The sequence below is a fragment of the Dipodomys spectabilis genome, unplaced genomic scaffold, assembly GCF_019054845.1.
Source record: "Dipodomys spectabilis isolate Male_0828 unplaced genomic scaffold, ASM1905484v1 ptg000002l, whole genome shotgun sequence".
NCBI classification, from domain to species: Eukaryota; Metazoa; Chordata; class Mammalia; order Rodentia; family Heteromyidae; genus Dipodomys; species Dipodomys spectabilis.
Genome location: NW_024870679.1, coordinates 59,720,747 through 59,740,638, shown reverse-complemented (window position 1 = coordinate 59,740,638; position 19,892 = coordinate 59,720,747). Strand labels below are relative to the sequence as shown.

Below are 19,892 nucleotides of genomic sequence, written 5' to 3'. Positions count from 1 at the left end.
ACACGCACACACACACACACACACATACACACACACAAAACTGTAAGGGAAAATAAACTTTATTTCAGTTTATACATGCATACCAATATCATAATGTCTATACTTTTAATCATGTAGCCCATAAAACAGGTCCACAAAATATATATTAAAGTATTTCCCATTCTAATATAAGGAAATTGATTGAGAATCAAAATGGTAAATGTCAGAGCTAGAATGAAGATTACAGTCTATTCAAAGTCATTGTTCTACCATAAACCTTTAAGAATATAGCTTCTAGACTATGCTCTTTTGTTTTTCACTTGGGGATGGAAAGCAGGGAAAACATTTAATACAGCATTGGCCATAGTAGATATTCAGTGAGTTCTAGTTGCCATTATTATTACTGACACTGAGTTACTATTCTTGACATTAGTATTTATTTCTATTATAGTTCACTACACTATATTATTCCATTTTTAGCCAGAAATATCAGCAGGATGCTTCTGTTCCGGTCAATAATAGATAATGAGTTGAATGTTGGTTTGGATTTTGGAATCTATAACCTTCCTGATGATTTTAGTAAAAAGCTTGATATTTTTACCTTTAGAAACTTTGTAAGGCCAGTCATTGTGGTTCGCATCTGTAATTCCAGCTACTTGGGAGACAGGGATTGGAAAGATCACTATTTAAGGCTATCCTAAGGAAAAAGTTGATAAGACCCCTTTGCAACCAATAAGCTGGACATAGTGGGGCATGCCTGTAACCCAAGCTATATAGAAAGCATAAATAAAAAGGCCATAGCCAGGCTGGCCCCAGCAAAATTATGAGAGACTATCTAGGTAGAGATACCAACAAAGAACTGGGGGCATGACTCAAGTGGTAGAGTACATTCCTAGCAAGCATGAGGCCCTGAGTTCAAACCCTTCCCTCCCTAACATGAGACATAAGAGGTGAGCCACATGCCTGTAAAGATTGTGAATACTTGCTCTCTATTCATGTTTGAAGCCAGCCTTTAGAAGCTGGGCAATGTACTAGGATCCTGCCTCCAAATCTCATGACAGAGATAAGTAGTATACCTAACATAGGACCATTCCCTTGTGCTGTATTACCCGTGATTGCATTTCAATAAAACTGCACATTACTGGGAAAATATTTGCTGCCAGAGTAGGCCTAGTAAGACCCTCACAAAGCGTACCATTAGGAGTGAGGAGTAACTTGGTCAACTGATAGTTCATTTAAAAAAAAACACATGAGGGGCTGGGAAGGTGGCTCAGTGGTAGAGCACTTGCCTTGCATGCATGAGGCCCTGAGGTTCGATTCCTTGGCACCACATAAGCAGAAAAAAAAAGCCAGAAGTGGCACTGTGGCTCAAGTGGTAGAGCGCTAGCCTTGAGCTGAAGAGCTGAGGGACAGCGCCCAGGCCCAAAGTTCAGGCCCCATGACCGCACCCCCCCTCAAAAAAAAAACACATGAGCATAGAGCCATGTAGTCCTTTCAGAACTGGCACAGACTACAGAGATAATTAAACCAAATTTCTTATGATTCTGATAAGACAAGTGAGTCCCAGGAAGAGGAAGGGTTTTGCTCAGGCTCATATAGCTGGTACTAATTTTGTTTGTTTCAGGGAGAAATATGAACATTCTTTCTATAGTGATTCAACCTTGCTGTCTGTGTGGGTATAGTATGACTGTGATCAAATTTGCCTTTTTTATGTTTTTTATTGTAAAAATTGTGTACAGAGGGGTTACAGTTATATGAGCAAGGTAATGAGTACTTTTCCTATTGAGCATTGTTGCCTCCTCCTTTGTTTTCCCCCTACCAGTCCTACCTTCCCACCTCAAATTTGCCTTTGATAATGGAGTGAACAATCCTTTAGAATTTTGCAGGGCCCCAAAGTCATCAAATGAAGATAACTTGTCATGGACTCAAGCTAAGGATCTGCTAGTGACAGTGAACTCCTGGAGGAAGTCTTAAAAACTTGTTTATAAGGTTTAAGTACTTGTACATGGTGTTGCCATTGAACAGAGCAGTTTATGGATACTATGTGTCTTGATCAGTGCCACTCCTTTGAACATTTAGGATCAGTCTATTCACAAGTTAAGCAAGCTTGGAGGTTCAGCTAGCCATTCACTAGCTTAGGCAAATCACTTAACTTCTCTGAGTTTCTGTTTCCTCATTATAAATTTAGATAAGATGCTGCCTACAGAGTGATTGTAAGGATCAAATAGGTAAAATATAAATTCACAGCATCTTGCATAAAATAGACATCAATAAATTTATACTTTTATCTCATATTTAACTAATGCCTAAGAGCTGGAAATGCATCCATGAAGAAGAAAGCCAAGAACTCTGCTTTCATGGTGCTCAGAATCAGGAGGCAGGAGCAGAGATGAGGGCCACAGAGGTGGAGGAAAACAAAAAATAGTGTCATTTCAGATGAAGCTATGTGCAAGAAAAGTTATGAAGGTAAGAAATGGCTAAGGATACAGATTGGAGGTTCACAATTTGAGGATGGAATAAGCCATAGAAATTAATGAGAACCTACCTACTAAATCAAGCCAGGCATGTTGATGCAGTCTGTAATCCTAACTACTCAAGAGGTAGAGGTAGGAGGATCATGATCCAAGGCTGGGCTGGGAAAAAGTAAACTAAAGCAAAAAGAAAAAAAGGGTGGGAGTGTAGTTTCAGAACAAATTCAAGTTCCTAGTGCTAGTATACAGGTGCAAATGTGCATTGCACACTACACACACACACACACACACACACACACACACACACACACACACACACACATACACACACACACACACATGCGCTATTAGAGCCTATTGCAGTTTTAAGAGGGAAAGACCTAATGCTGAATTAAGATGTTTAGTGTTCGCCCTGGCTCCTGGACCTGTAAAAACCTTTGGTTAGCCAAAAGAGATCTTCAACCTGTGGAATCCGCAAAGAGATATCTCTGTATAGGTAGCTAATGAAATAACTGATGGCCCCCATAAGGTTTCAGAATGGGAATGGTGACCACAAAGATGATGTGATATGGAAAATCAGAAATTCCAGCCTCTCCTTATTTTCCAGGAGAGGAGAGGGATTGGAGATTTCAGTTCCACTAGCAATGGCCAATGATTTATTTAATCCATTGCACCCCAAGAATCTCTAGATGATGGGGTTGAGAGAGCTTCTAGCTTGAAGGTGCTGTCAAGTGGCATGTCTAGAGAGGGCACAAAGCTCCCTACAGTCTCTCTCACCTCATACCTTGTCCTCTGTGTCTTTTCCTTTTGGCTGTTCATGACTGAAAATAGAAAGTCACCTGTTTTCCTGAATTCTGTGAGCCCATTCTAGGAAATGACCCAACTTTGGGGAATGGGAGTGTGTAAAGTAGGAAGATCTGGGCCTTGAGGTTGCTATCTCAAGCGGAGGCAGACTATGGGATATAGCTTTTAAAGTGGGAAGCCTGACCTTAATTCTGTGTAGTTAGTGTCAGAAATGAACCTAATTTTAGGACCCAAGTTGGTCCCTGGAGAGTTGGAGAAGCAGTTGTTGTGAGGAAAAGCCCATACATTTGGTGTCAGGACCCAGAGTAACAAAAGCCAACTCACTTCCTTCTCTGATTGATTCAACAAATATTGATGGAGTGCATATTCTACCCAAGCACAGTTTTTAGGGCAGCAAATGAAATAAATAAAAGCTCTGGCCATTCCTTACCCCCGCCAGAATGGCCCACATCCTAAAGTCAGCCAACGACAAATGCTGGAGGGGATGCGGAGAAAGAGGAACCCTATTACACTGCTGGTGGGAATGTACACTTCTACAACCACTTTGGAAAGCAGTCTGGAGGGTCCTCAGAAAGCTAAATATTGACCTCCCTTACGACCCAGTCATACCACTTCTAGGCATCTACCCTGAACAACAGGAACCAATATACAAGGACACGTGCACCTCCATGTTTATTGCAGCACTGTTCACAATAGCCAGGATATGGAAACAGCCCAGATGCCCCACTATGGATGAATGCATCAAAAAATTGTGGTACCTATATACAATGGAATATTATGCAGCCATTAGAAAGGACAAAATAATGGCATTCACAGGGAGATGGGTAGAACTAGAAGAAATCATGCTGAGTAAGGTAAGCCAAGAGCAAAGAGACAAAAGTCACATGGTCTCCCTGATAAGTGGATGTTAAATCCAAAACATAAGGTGATATGACAAAGTAAACAAGACTCGAGAAACAAAGGACCTTCACTCATCTGGTCAAATCATTACTAAATGACCCCATGCTGCTGACCATGTATGTATGTGCATATCAGAGGGAAACTAGGAGGAGGACACAGAAATAGAGGGAAATGGGGAAAACATACAACAGTGGAACCCATCACCTGCACTGGCTATTGATCAAATGAACCAAGCAACTCAATGACAGCAATGGGAGGGAGGGAATGAGCAGGAAAGAGGGAACAGCTGACACTAAGCAAAAGGAAAGAAATGTACATATCACCCGATGTAGAAGAAATAACTGAAAAATCAAAGCTCACAGAACTCATAAACTTTATAGACCACAATAAAGACAATTTGCCCCATGAAGGTTAGAATGTGTTTGTGACTTTAAGTATCACTAACCCACAATACTGTGAAATTGTGAAATTTATATAATCACTTTATTACAATAAAAAAATTGCAAAAAAAAACCCACTCTGGCCATAGGGAGTGTGCAGGCCAGCAAAATAACAGATGTATAAGGTTTGTCCAGTGTTTACTTCAATGTAAATAGACCCAGGTGCTATTTTGAGTACCTCTGTTTATAGCACTCAGGTGAGTATCCCATGTTAACCTTTTCAGATAAGCAAACAGCCAGAAAAAAAGCAGGTAATTTTCTTGTTAATGATCATATAGATCCTAAGTGGTAAAGCCCAATTGCAAACTAAAAGTCTATTATAGTCAAGGCCTATTCTTTTTTAATCGCCACACTGTACTCATTCTCTCTGTCTCTGTCTCTGTCTCTCTGTCTCTGTTTCTGTCTCTCTCGCTCTCTCTCTGAAAACTCATCCCAACTAACCTTGACTACTGTAAAGGGACCAAAGTAAAGAGCAGCTAGGAGGTGGTAATCAGAGAGTTGGATGCTGATGCTAGGCAGGGAGTTTCTCTGGGTATGTTTTATTATTCCTACTTTCTTAATTAGAAAGCTGAGTCTTAGTTCCACATCTAGTACACTCCTGAACATAGATGAAATCCCAGGCCTATTATTCTCTCAAGTGCTCTATTTTCCCACGAATAGCTCCATTTTTTTTTTTTTTACAATCAGACTCATTCTATGTATCCCTTCTTTTATAATCAAGAAACAAAGCAAAGATAAACTCTAATTAAAAGAACTGAATATGTAAAAATTTTGGATTTTTATTTTACATGTGAAATAACGACATGAAAGTATATTGACACACTTGTACACATAAACCATGTTTTCCTTTTTGTAATGTTAAAATTGAGATATAGTATACCTGAGATAGAATACTGAGATGTTAAATACAGAGTTTGGTGAATTTTAATAAATGTGTATCCTCATGCATTCAATCCTGTGTATTTAAAATAATAACCAAGTGCTGGTCTTTCTATGATTAATGATAATGTCCACTCCTATTGCTTCCTCTCATCTCTTCCTACATTTCATGGACATTGTTGTTTCCATTGCCCAGTGGTTTCAAGGAATACCAGGTGCAGCTTGAAAGATGATTGTGTCAAAAAGAAAAACAAAAACAATGAAATAAATAAAAGAACAATCAGTCGCTTCTTAATGCTTGTTGGATGGAAATCACATTGCTTGGAGATTTTCTGTTTTTCTATGGAGTGTCATGTGCCTTGGCCCACACATTAGCACATGAACTTTTTGTTCCAGTAAAATGAGTCAGAGTTCCTCAAGACAGCAGATTCATGTACTTCAGAGTTGTGTGTGTCAGCATCTATGAAAAAGGTGTAGTACATATCACAGGTTAATGAATGTCACATACTCATTTACACACACACACACATACACACACACACACACACACACACACACACACACACACACTCAAAGCATCACATAGCCAACAAGTAGAGATGGGATCTGAACTTCAGCCTAGGGAAATCAGAGAACAGTGCTTTTCATTACAAGGAGGATGATACCATTGTGTCTGAAAACATAGCTAGGGAATGGCCTGGAGTTAGAACAGGCTTAAATTCTAGTTTTCCTACAAATTAGCTTTATGACTTTGAACCATGTTCTTTAAATTCTTATGCTATTTTTCTCTGTTCACTTCATCACACATCAAATGGAGATACTTGATACTATCAGGGTCACTAAGGCAGTTCAAGGGTTCAAAAGGTCGTGTACATAAAGCCATTGTCACGATGCACAAAGTAAGCATCTGAGAAATGGTGGCTTAAACTAGTAACAGGAATGACAGCGGTGGTCAGTTGCTGTGGAAAGACAAAACAGTTCTTATCCTCATTATGTGAAAACTTAATTTATGTAAAAGCATAAAAGGATTTTTCTGTGATTTAAGTTTGTTTGTCCACAGAGTCCAACTCTAGCCCAGGACTGGCTTGGGCTGGTTATCTTTTTACCTCACAATGCCAGTTGCTGGGGTTACAGGGCCTGTATGCCCATGTCTCAACTAGACTTCTTGATAATTTTAGTTTCCCCCTAGTTCTTTTCTTGTCTCTCTTGGTGTTCATTGTATTTACTTTATACTATGAAGAGAGTACTGAGTAAAAATGTCAGCGTTTCCTTCTGTAGTTGGATCTGAATTATCACCTTCACCTACAACGCACTGAGGAATCTTTTTAGCCCCTTGCCCATTTCATGAAACTTAGTTTAAATTAAATCGCATGCTACTTGTAAATCTACTGAGCTGGATTTACACGTAGCAGATCCTGGAAACAAAAAAAGCACCATGCAGTGTCTCCTTGGTGTGGGAGAGCCTCCATTCTCCTCGAGAACCCTCATTACTCTCTGATGTGTGTCTGCACTGAAAGCTCTGCTGACAATCTGTGTAGATAATGGTGGTTCATCTTAATTTCTTTAGTCTAAAGAATTATATAAATGGTATTTCCAATGTTTTCTTTCAGAATCTTAATGGGTCATCCCAAATACTTTCTGGGTATGTGGATATGCCCTCCAGAAAACATCAGTGTTGATGATCTTACATTATGAAAGGGACTATCCTTTCATTAAGCAACTTACAGACATTAACCAGGCACCCACAGATGCCATGATTGTGCCAAACATTTGCCCAAAATGATGGTGCCCTGCCTCATGGAAGTCTATGGATAGCTAGCTCCCACTGCACCAGGCCCTGACATACTCTGTCCTATAGATTGTGACTCTGGACATTACCAGTCTTGCCGTCTAAATCTAGGCACCCTTTGGGCTCCTAACATAGAGGAGAAGGTACCACATTTACTATTCCCCAAATTGTCAACATCAATATGTTGAAAGTTTCACGAGGAAACCGTCTCCAAAGATGCTGAAGGGCCCTCTTCTTTGGTAAGTTACTCCACTGTAGCCTAAAGGTCTTTGGTAGCTCCCCAGCCAAGCCATAACACATGAGAATTGGGTGTTTCCCCTGCCCACACAGAGGCCTGGTGATTGCCAGCACTGCCTAAAGAAAGGGGGTAAGCAGAGTGTGCTGACTAGTATCTGGACCCTGACATGCCAAGGAAGGGTCAAGCCCATGAATGGGGTCTTTTATGGGCAGCTACAGGGCCCCCATTTTTTCCCTACAGAAGCCCTTCACTTACTTTGAGAAATGACAATCAAATGTGAACTTTCATGGTTTATTTATAGCTCTGCTTTAGAGAGAGAAAGAAAAGAAGTGATTAAAATGCTATTTTGCAAAATATTTTGTTTTTTAAAAGGCCTTCATTGTGTGGGCAAGAAGCAAAAAGAAAAGTCACTCTATTCATTGTACTGTCTAGACTCTCAAACAAAGAGGGTAGCGTGCTGCAAATTAAGATCCTCCGGCCCCTGCATGCTGACAGAAAGTATGAGTTTGGAGTCCAACTTCAAATAAACCCTTTTGAACAGAAATATATTGTGTGGAGGGGGGGGGGTTGACTATATTTAGCATGTGTCAGCATTTCCACAATAAATTCATATTGTTATGCTGTGGTGATTTCCAGATTTACTGCAGCCAGGGAGTTCATGAGGTTTCAGTTTTGCGTTAATTATTTGGAGAAACTGGGAAAGTCAGCAGGGCTGGTTGTGATGACAGCACTGATTCTCTGAGCATTCTCCGTACTGTGACAGGTACTTACAATGATCCCTGCCTTCCAAGAGGGACAAAGGTAATCCTGAGTCATTCTGACTGCCTAATGTAAGCATTGTGTGCTGGTCCTGAGGCTTGAACTCAGAGTCTAGGCACTATCCCTGAGCTTTTATTGCCTAAGGCTAGCACTCTACCACTTGAACAACAGCTCAGCTTTTTGGTGGCTACTTAGAGATGAGAGCCTCACACACTTTCCTACCCTGGTGACTTTGAACTGGTATCCTTAGATCCCAGCATCTTGAGTAGCTAGGATTACAGGCATAAGCCATGGGTACCCAGCTGTAAGCATCACTTTAAAAAAACAGAAGGCCATCTATTTTTATTTTTCTATAATGATTAAGTCAATATTTTTATATTGTAGAAATATTCTAAAACATAAAATGTCGGCAATAAAAATTGTTTATCACTCATGCTTTTGAACTTGTTAACACTTTGGTTTCATCTGATCTTTATTATACATGTATAATTTGTGTTGAGCAAGTGGTATAAAACAAAAATGCATAGAATAATTTGCACATTTCTTTTAAATCTTTTCTCTTTTTATGAGTTGGGAGTCTTGTTACATTGCCCAGATTATTCTTGATCTCCCAGGCTGACTGAAAGGATTGTCCAGTCTCAGTCTCCCAAGTAGTTAGGACCACAGACCTGTGCTACCTCATTCTCTTGAGACAGAATTGGAAAATAGCTTTATGTTTTACCTTCCATTTATGCTTCCTACTCTGGCTTAAAATCATGATCATTGCCTTCATTTCTTAGGTAAGTACATCAACTAGATCATATAATTAAGACCTAGGTAAAATTCAGAGATGCTCAAATATCAAGGGTTATATAAAGGTGAATGTTACTTACATTCCCATTTCTCCAGCTGGGATCTACCACAATGGATTAGGTTACTATCATCAGATTTTGTACTTTTCCCTACTCGCTTCCTCGCCAACACATTAGCTCCATTCTTATTCTCTGAGGAGGTTGGAATTCATAAAGGATCGTAAGTTAAAGGTATAGAAAAGTTCTTACCTGATCAACATTTTCTTAAATGGACTTCCAACTATTATAGCCTAATACACATGAACAACTAGTCCCTGGCTCTGACCTAGAGTCTTTTAGAAGCACTCCACGTCTGAAAACCTCTCATTCCAATATCTCTGTTATTGTTATAGCCTCTCACTCTAGCAGGTGGCTTTTCTCTTAATTTCTTAGACATGTAGTGGTTCCTGCTGGATGCATGGCTTAAGCGGTAGAGCTCCTGCCTATCAATTGTGAGCCCTTGCGTTCAAACCACAGTACCCCCAGAAGACAAAGAAAAGGAACAAGAAAGCCAGTCATTCATCTCCTGCTCTCTAGCATCAACAGGCAGTTATACTGGACAAAAAACTAAATCTACCCACTATAGCCTCTCCCATGTGGGCTGCCTTAGGTGTGGGAAATGGCTGTGCCTGGGAACTTGTAAGCTCTGGCAGTGTTTGTTGATCCCATTGCAAATTCTTCTCATTTCTATACTGAAGATGCTGCCAGACCACCCATCCCTTCCTGGCAAAAGTTGTCCGCAATCCATTGTGTGCCACATCCTGAGAGTCAGGCACCCAGTTCTATGCTGGCCTCAATGAGTCCCTACTGTGTTGACTTTTGAAGGAGATGCTCTCTTTATAACTAACTGTGGAAGGAGGCCTGGTGCATAGTAAAACAACAGCTCTCCTAAGAATTCATTTCTTTGTCTAATCTTCCATGCAGATGAAAGATTTAGGAGTTGATGTCGTGGGCCCTCAAACACCCTTTTTACAAACTCTTTAAGGTGGTCTCTTTCCAACTCACTCTGGTATCTTACATCTGTCATCTTTAGATCTCAGCCAGAACTTCCATTTTAACATTCTGTCACGTGTATTATCTATCCTCAAGTTCATTCACTCTGTCGACATTCCCTGAGTGCATATGATATGCCAGATGCTGAGTTTGGCAGTGAAAATAATTGTAACCATTCCTGCCTGAAGGAGCTCACAGTCTACTTGGGGAGACTGATGTGTTAACAAAAAAGCATGGCGCCATGTCATAAATGCTCTGGGAGACAGAAGGATAAGTTCCTGGGGGAGCAAATAACTCAGTCATGGTGGGGGCTGAGGGGGGGGGGTTATATAGGAAAGGCAGCAGGAATGAGTAAGGAAAAAAACTTCTCAGTGGAATTGGTACCTGACCTAAGTTGAATCAATTATTTTTCAGAAACAAAGTAACACCTTTTCAAGCCTTTGAAATCTTGATTACAAGTATGTGTAATACTTGTAATTTCAAAGCAATTTATTTTTAAAACTAGCCAAGGTACTGTGAAGAAAGGAAGAGAGAATTCCCTGATGTCTGCCATTTGTCTTCACATCTGTTGCAGTGGGAGGGCAATAACATTTATAAAGTACCCTTTACAATACACGTTTCCTGAATCCCACCCATGAAGGCAACCCTGGAATGTTGTCTCAAGTGTGGGCCTAAACACAACCAGGAAGAGCCTCCTTCCAGGCATGTGCCAGACTCAGGGGTAGTGATAGGGGCAGGGTTTTCCCAGAAGCAAGGCAGAGGACACACGCAAGGACAAAAGAAAAGAGTGGGAAACTTGGGAACAGGGATTTCTGAGCCCATCTCAGCATGACGCAGGGCTTGCTTTTAAGTAAATCTGAGCTCAGTCTGTGAAAAGGTCCTGACACATTGTGGAATAAGAAGAGCTCTTCACATGGAGCAGAAGCAACTTCAGTAAGACACGATTGACTGTCTGCTCCTTCAGATAGCCCTTTCTTTTTTTCTTTTTTGCTTTAATTTTATTGTCAGGGTGATGTGCAGAGGGGTTACAGTTACATATGTAAGGCAATGGGTACATTTCTTGACAAACTTGTTACCCCTCCCTCATTTTCCTCCCACTTTCCTCCCTCTCCTGAATCCCCTCCCCAAGTTGTACCGTTCATTTCCAGCATAACGTCCTGTGAGCAGCACGGTTGCATTGGTTCCCCCTTTGTCCTTTGTCTCACCAGTTTGTAGTTCCCCTTCCCTTCCCCAGTTCAGATAAACATACATACAGTATCGAGGGTATCAAAATCAAATATGGTGATAATAGAGGATAAACCCTAAGGAAAAAAAAAACACAAAAGAAAAAGAAATCACATAATACCTTAAAAACAACAACAACAAAGAAAAGCTGCTATTTCCATATTTTGCTTAGCATCATCTTATATGGTCATATGTACATAGCTAATTGAGCCCTTTCTAAATGTTGTCTTTCCTCTATGGTTTCCTGGATGATCATTTTTCATCCCTTAAAAAAAAAAAATCTCTCCACTTAAGGCTCCTTTTCTTCCTGTTACCAGTGTTCTTGGTACTCTAGCATCTCTGTTCTCCCGATCAGCACCTTCTCAGCCTTTCTCATCCATGGAAGCCTAGGCAAACGTAAAACTAGTGCAGGATGGGGGCTGGGAAGGTGGCTCAGTGGTAGAGCGCTTGCCTTGCATGCCTGAGGCCCTGGGTTTGATTCCTCAGCACCACATAAGCAAAAAGAAAAAAGCCGGAAGTGGCGCTGTGGCTCAAGTGGTAGAGCACTAGCCTTGAGCTGAAGAGCTGAGGGACAGCGCCCAGGCCCAGAGTTCAGGCCCCACGACCAGACCCAAAACAACAAACAAACAAAAAAAAAACTAGTGCAGGATGTTCACACTGTCCTTGGGGAGAGAATCACATACCAGATTTCCTAACCTTAAATGATGGCTGAACAGAGGTTTAGCCACTTCTAATACAGTACTTAGAATATTTGCTTTTGTTCACACCAAATATCTTTTCCATTCTGCCTTGGGCTCCTTGATTAAAGGTCCACACCTCTCTGTAGTCCTCATGTATTGAGAGCAAGGCTTGGTGGATGAAAGGGACTGGTGCCTTTGATAAATATTCTAGGTGCTAAGATTCGGCAGACCAAGCTCCTGCCGTGGTGTAACATACATTTCGATTAGGAGCAAGAGATGGAGAGGACCGATAATCAACACAGAAATCAGGGAATATATGACATGTCAGTAGTTCATTAGTGTTACGCATATCAACCAATCATCACAGTAAGGTGGCAGAGATTATTAGAGAGACACTAACATTTTGAAGATATCCAAGAGTTCTTACATTCTATATGGTAATCAGACATTTCATTTCCCTTTCTTGCTAATATATAAGTATCTCTAGGACCAAGAGTATATTATATACAAATCTTTATTTCTAGCCAGTATCTGGTACATAGTAAGCAATTGGTAAATCTGTGGAATAAGAAGTTTTATATGTGACTCAAGAATGACTACATTCTGGACAGCATTTCAATAGCTGTTCCTAAAGCCTGGTCTGTTTTATGGTGCTTTGTTGTGCAATTGTTTGCCATATTTCACAGTAAGGTCTGTTAGACTCCAGAATTTGAGTTCACTCTAATCCCCCTAACTTTCTTGTGGCCTTAGCCTTGGGAGATTTCTAAGGAAACGTAACCCTTCTATTCATATAATGGAGTTGTCAGAATCAATGGTAGACATCACTTCATATGGTTTCCTCCCAGATGCCATAAAGAATCAGGTAAAAACCAGAATGTCCGGAAGTACCATTCCAGAACTCAGATCAATCTCAGTCTATAGATCTCACATCTATATTCACAAATTCAGAAACTGCTGGGGAAAGAGCCAAAGGCAAATCAAGGAGGCCTTAAGGACTTTATTGTAAACCTTAGGCGTGAAGGTCATTCAGGTATTATCAGTAGGCAGGTAGACAGCCGACTCAGTGACTGAATTCCAGCCTCTGTGTACAAGTAATGGGGAAGGGAGAGAATACCTCCCTGTGAACCCTGGAGGCAGCCCCAGTCTTGAATTCTAGGTGGTTTAGGCCATAGAGATCTTAGTGCACAGCTATTTCTTAAGCCCCTGATGTCCACAAATGTAACCTTACCAACTGTTCATTGGCTTTTATTCTTTTTTAAACATTCTATTTTTTTATTTTTATTTTTGCTAGTCATGGTGCCTGAACGCTGGGCCTGGGCACTGTCCCTCAGCTCTTCAGCTCAAGGCTAGTGCTCTACCACTTGAGCCACAGCACCACTTCCAGCTTTTTCTGCTTATGTGGTGCTGAGGAATCGAACCCAGGGCCTCATGCATGCAAGGCAAGCACTCTACCACTGAGCCACCTTCCCAACCCCTGGCTTTTATTCTTATTCCCAGAGAAAAATGAGTTGAAAACAAAACAATAACAACAAAAACTATGAACTGGCTGAATACGTTAGAGGGAACTAAATTCTAATGTTAATGCTCCTGCCTGTCACAGGCCCTTTGGTTTAGCCTCCCAATTCATTTCCCTGTGTTGTTTTCCATTTAACAGGAGGCAATGTCAGAAATGAGCAAAGTTGGGAAAGTTGTGTTTCCAAGACATGAAGATAAAAAGTAAGTGTTATATTTTTATGTGCACAATAATGAGCAATAAGAACACACACACACACACACACACACACACACAACTATATTGGAAACAAATTTTCAGTCAATTAATCAATCCAATTCTTTCACTTAATAGTTGAAAGAAAAAATTCCCAATGAGATAAGCTTTATCAACTCTCAGATCTGTGTTTATCCCCCCAGGATCATGGGCAGCAAATTTTTCTCCATTCTTAAAAAAGTGAGCATCGGCTAGGTGCTGGTGGCTCATGCCTATAATCCAAGCTACTTAGGAGACTGAGCTCTGAGGACCATGGTTCAAAGCCAGCCCAGGAAGGAAAGTCTGTGAGACTCTTATCTCTAATAAACCACCAGAAAACTGGAAGTGGTGCTGTGGCTCAAGTGGTAGAGCGCTCGCCTTAAGCTGAAGAGCTATGGGACAGCGCCCAGGCCCAGAGTTCAAGCCCCATGACCAACAACAAAAAAAAAGTGAGCATTGGAACTGGTGTTGTGGTTCAAGTGGTAGAGCACTAGCCTTGAGCACAAAGAGCCTCAGAGACAGTGCTCAGGCCCTGAGTTCAAGCCTCAAAACCAACAAAAATTTTAAAATAACAATAAAATAAAAAGTGAGCGTCTTTTAGATCTTCCATCAAAGGACCTGTCTATTTGTATCGCTTATTGGTGAGATTTCCAAAATGACCTTGAATAGTGTTATAACCCCAATTTAATAAAATATTTATTTTTTGAACCCTGTTATTGAGTTCCCAATATTGATAAACTGCTATAAAATGTCATGCCAAGCTCATGGCAAGATATAGAGGGTCATAAGATTTATGAATATATATTATATCAAAACAAAGGGATCAAACCTGCCATCACAGTATTACCAGGTAGTGAAGTAGTCTGGAGAAGAAGAGGAAAGGTAGATGACCCTATAAAAGTGAGGGAAAGCTTTGGGGAGGAGACTAAATCTCAGTTGACTTTAAATGCTTAAAATAAATTGCTAGACAGACCAAGCAAGGAGAAACATCCTTGGAAGAGGGAATAGCTTGCAAAGTTATAAAAGTCTCAATAGCATGGTATTTGAGGGCACTACAAATATGAGAATGCAAAAATAGAAAGTGTGAGGTAGGGGATAACAAGGAGTAGTGTGGAAAGAGGAGGCTGTTCATACATTGCTTGGAGGCCTTGCTCTAGCCCTGAAGCATCTTCCTGCTGGGGGAGTGGAGACACTGAGTTTTAAGCAGTGATGGGGGCTAGTCAGATTTTAGATTTTTAGCAAGATCTCTCGTAGGGAATCATTTTGAAAGGTCTAAAGGTAGGAGTCAGCACTCAAGATCAGCCCAGACTAGTAAGGATGTTTAAAAAGGCCTCTATTAAGTTCCTGGCAGTGAGTTGGAAGATGAAGGGACAGTTGTACAAATTGCCTTTATAATTTGAGGAAAGGATTTGAAGTTAAAACATAAAAACAAAATTTTATCTGGATATTGGTGGCTCATACTGTAATTCTAGCTATACAGGAGGCTGAGATCTAAGGATCATAGTACAAAGCCAGCTGGGACAGAAAGTCCTGAGACTCTTATCTCCAATTAACCAACAAAATGCTGGAAGTAGAGACATAGCTCAAGTGGTAGAAAACTACCCTTGAGCAGAAAAAGCCATGTAAGGACACATGAAATTTCTGAGTTCAAGACCCAGTACTGGCATAAACAAACAAACAAACAAATTTATCATGCCATATAATAGATGAGCAAAAAAAGTGCATATCTTCCAATGCATGGTCATTATTTAAGAAAGTTCAAAATGTCCATGTAAAAAGCAATTCAGTTTCCTATTATTTCTTTATCTCCAAATGGATTCTGGCTGTTAACTCCTGAATATATCCCACAACCCAATGCCTTCAAGCTAGGAGGAGCAGACTTTGTATGGCTTGATCCACCCAGGAACATGGAGACATTGAGTTCAGGGTGGCTGTGGGTGTCTGTGGAAGCTTTGGATGTCACTTACTTTTCCCCTGAAGATACACATGTGTGCGCACACACATATGCACACACACACACACACACGCAGGCACACAGACACAAATTGTTTGTTTTTTTAAAAAAATTATGAAATCAGTTGCCCTAATCTTGAAAAGATTTTTGAGGGAACTCTGTTTTTCGGCTCTTCCCACGAAGCGGTGTGTTCTCTTTTAAGAGTCTGGCATCTCCAGTGCAGCCAGGCACCCGTAGTGCTATACCGCCATCTGCAGGCAACTGTTTTTTACAAACAGGAAATGAGCCATTTTCCCTCTCAGGCTTCATGACTTCAAGTTCTATTAACCATGGGACATTGTCATAGATCTTTGCCACCAGAAGCAGCTGACTCGGCTGGAGAGACTTTAGAAGAGTGCTCAATGGACTTAGGCTCTCTTACATAGAGTCTAATTTAATGACTATAGTTTGGCAGACAAATGTTTAGGAGGATCCCAAATTTTATTCTTACGTCCAGACCAGATATATATGTGGCTCTAAAACAGTGATTTTTAAAATATCCTTAAGTCAACCAAAGTCAACCCACAGGAGAAAATATTTTGCAATTCGTTCATCTAATAATGGAGTGACTTCCAGAATATATTAAGAACTCTTAAAGTGTAACAACAAAAAGCCCACACAACTTCAGTCAGAAATGATGAAGTGGGCAGAGGGTGCAGCAGGGTGATACAGCCCTTGTCTAGCAGGTGTAAGGGACTTGGTATCCCCAGACACACAGAAAGAAAAGGAGAGAGTGGAAGAAGGAAGGAGAGGGAAGAGGAAGGAAGGAAAGGGAAGAAGAAGGGGAGAAGAGAGATAGGAAAGGGAGGGAAAGGAGAGAGAGGAGAGAAAGAAAGGGGAAAGAGGGAGGGAGGGAAAGAGGAACAAATATAAAAAGGAAGAGGAAAAGAGAAATGACAAATACTTGAAAATGCTTGACTAGGTATTTCTCCAAAGTATATAGATAAAGGGCCAGAAAAATTACTCAGTGTCACTATATGTGAATCAAAATTACAATGAGATATTACCTGACACTCATGGAATGCTCAAAGGCAACAGTAACAACAAAATAGTAAGTGCTAGCAACGGTATAGAGAAGTCGGAACCTTGTGTAGTAAAAGGATACTGAACTGTATATGGCCATTCTTCAGAAAATTGATAATAATTATTGATATGAAATAACAATTGATAATAATTGATCTGATCATTTCTCAATATGTACCCAAAGGAACCAAACATGGGCTATTGAGGAGATACAATATCTAAAATGGGAACACCCAGGTCTACATCAGTGGATGAATGCATAGCCAAGAATGATATGTACATACAATGGAATATGACTCAGTCTTTAACAGCAAAGATACTTCTGACATATACTATACCATGAATAAAGGTTGAAGTTCATGTTAAGTGAGATGAAATGACCACAAGAAGATAAATACTAGATAATTCCCCTGAAAGCCAATGAACAAAGTTGTTAGGAAGTTTTTGTTACTAAAATCAGAAACCTTCAAGTCCTTGAGAATATCCTAGCCCCTTTCTAGCAATTTTGAGGTTCCTAAGTCATGAGTCATACAGTGAAATAATGGCTTAAGAGCCTTAGCTTGTCATAGAGTATGATTAGAAGCAGAACCTTGTCCTAAAATCGTTCTGTGATCAATAAATTAACTGAGTTTGAGCAGCACCTTCATACTCCTAGATTAATTACTTATAAAGTAGTACTTACATCATTTCTCACCTAACTGGCATTTAGTTCTAAGTGTTTTTCACATGTTATGTCAAGTACTTCACACACAGCTTTCTTGAGGTAGAACGTATAGTTGTCCTCATTTCTAGATGAGGACATGGGCACAAATTGATCAAGTAATATGTCTGAGTCACATCGCTAGTCATGGGGTCATGTTTTATGTTGGCTATGTGTTTAACCCCATCACAGCTTTTACATTACCTAAATGCTTAAGGTAGAAATGTATGGGAAGTCCACGTTTCTGTATCTATCCAAGGTTTCTCTGACAACTTTTCTCCCCCAGTTCACAGCTTACAGAAAATCCTTCAGGTGTGCACTCCTTTTTAGAGTACTGCCGAATGTACCAAGACATCTTGAACTGGTTTCATCTATCCTCTCCCTAAGTAAGCTCCCCTCAAGCAAGAGGAGTAAGGACTAAGTTGCAGGACTTAAGTATCATCAGTCCAGGCTGCTGTTATTCCCTTCAGGATTTTGATTCCAACGCAGCTCCAGTTAGCTACTCTGCCGCATGTTCTTTTATGACCAGTGTCAGTACTAATAAGTCTCACCTGAAGAGTCAGCCTGAGAACACAGAGAAAAGTCCAGACACCTGGAAGGCTGGACATGACTTCATGAAAGACATCAATTATATTTCTATTGAGGTTTCACTCAGAGCATTTAGTTGTGGAATCCACAAGACGTTTTAAGGTGTTTGCCCTCACCCCTGGTCATACTGTGTTTGTTAGGGCTATTTTGTGGGGGGTGTTAGCAGTACCTGGGTTTTGAACACAGAGTCTCATACTTACTAGATAGGCACTCTACTGCTGAGCCACACCACCAGCATTTAGGCTAGGGTTTTGATCTGTGACTAGTCATGTTGGAACTGTGTATTGAATCTGTATAGGTGAAGGAGCCTGTGTGGTGGAGACTTTGAAGTCACATGATCTGAGCCTCACTTCCAATCTTGCTAGTATTTACCTGTACTCTTCGGGTTGATTTCCTGAGAAAATATCCGTATCTCAAACATGGAGAAAATAGCACTTCACACAATTGATAGGTAACAGGTTTTAAATGTATCATTCTGTTGTTCATGATTCCGTCTGTATCTAACACCTGGCTAGTATCAGCATAAACATGACAGATTTATTCACACCCTTCTAAATGTAAGAGAAAGACACATGACAGCTTTGTCTTGAGATTGCTCAACATTTGCATATTTCTCCCACAGATATTATGACAAGAAATATCAAGTATTCCTGAAGCTGGTTGAACACCAGAAGGAGTATTCAGCAATCATGAGTGGAGACTGAACAGGGCTTGCAAGTGCAGAGGCCAGAAGTTCTGTGTCACTGCCTTAGGGGCTTCTGTCTTTCCCTTTTATATTCTTGATGCAGAAAGGTATTATTTTATCATTTCTGTATTGTCTTCTAATAATAAAAATAATGACATGCACAACCAAAGATAATCTTCTACTTCAAAATACCAGTATTATTTTGGTTCTTTTTTTTTCTATAGGCACTTAGATTTGCACTTGGTGGACAGGCATATTCAGTCTCTAGACAGACACTAGCATGGTGCCAAGACTTTTACATGGAGTCATAACATTTCATGTAAGATTAGATCATGGTTATCATCAAAGCCAGAGGAGCTTGTATTTGTTAATTGATTCTGTGTTAGACAACCAGTGAAAGATTGCTTTAGGTAGGATAAGTAATATGCACTGTGTGTAAGATTCTTTTTACTTGTTTTGTTTTCTTGTACCAGTACTGGGACTTGGACTCAGGGTCTGGCACTATCCTTTAGCCTTTGTTTTGCTCAAGGCTGGTGCTCTACCACTTGAGCCAGAGAAAGACTTCTGTATTGGTCCAGAGATAAGTCTCTGGACCTTCCTGCCTGGACTTGCTTCTCACCATGATCCTTAAATCTTAGCCTCCTGAGTGATGAGTATTACAAACTTGAACCACCAGCACTCAGCTATATTGTGCTTCCTTTGGCATTTCCCTTGCTTATACAGGATATAGTCTAGGGTCAGATGTTACATTTAATTGCAGAATAATCATTTTGCAATCATCCTATTAAAGGCAGGAATCATTGATATAGCCAGGAGAATATTTTGATGAATAACAGGATGTATGCATGGTATTAAAATGTTTCTTCGCAGGTTGTTTATTAGTTACAAGAGGAAAAAGAATGTTAACTACATAGGGAAGAAATGGGACATCTTGATTGGATGACCAAAATTAACTTCAGATGGCTGAATAGACAACATGTGTCTCCAGATGTGACAGCATGAGAAAGAAACAGCATCTCTCTGGTTGCGAATGCATAACTCAAATCTAATCATGAGGAAACATCAGAAAAACCCCAAATGGGTTACATTCTGTTTTGTTTTGTTTTGTTTTGGTTTAATGGGCCATTCAAAAATGTTCATGTCATAAAAACAGAGAAAGGCCTTAGGAAG

At 40.3% G+C, this 19,892-nt stretch overlaps 1 protein-coding gene across 5 annotated transcripts in view; it reads left to right on the top strand.

The window, feature by feature from the left end:
* Fggy (FGGY carbohydrate kinase domain containing) overlaps positions 1-18,886 on the top strand; it is a 382,280-nt gene extending 363,394 nt beyond the window's left edge. For 4 of the 5 annotated variants that reach the window (XM_042682452.1, XM_042682444.1, XM_042682471.1 and 1 more), the window contains 2 exons: positions 13,641-13,702; positions 18,660-18,886. In XM_042682452.1, coding sequence (XP_042538386.1) covers positions 13,641-13,702; positions 18,660-18,741 — 144 coding nt within the window. In that variant the 3' untranslated portion in view covers positions 18,742-18,886. The remainder of the gene's footprint in view (positions 1-13,640; positions 13,703-18,659) is intronic. The other variant, XM_042682462.1, reaches the window with a different exon arrangement.
* Positions 18,887-19,892: the final 1,006 nt, after the last annotated feature.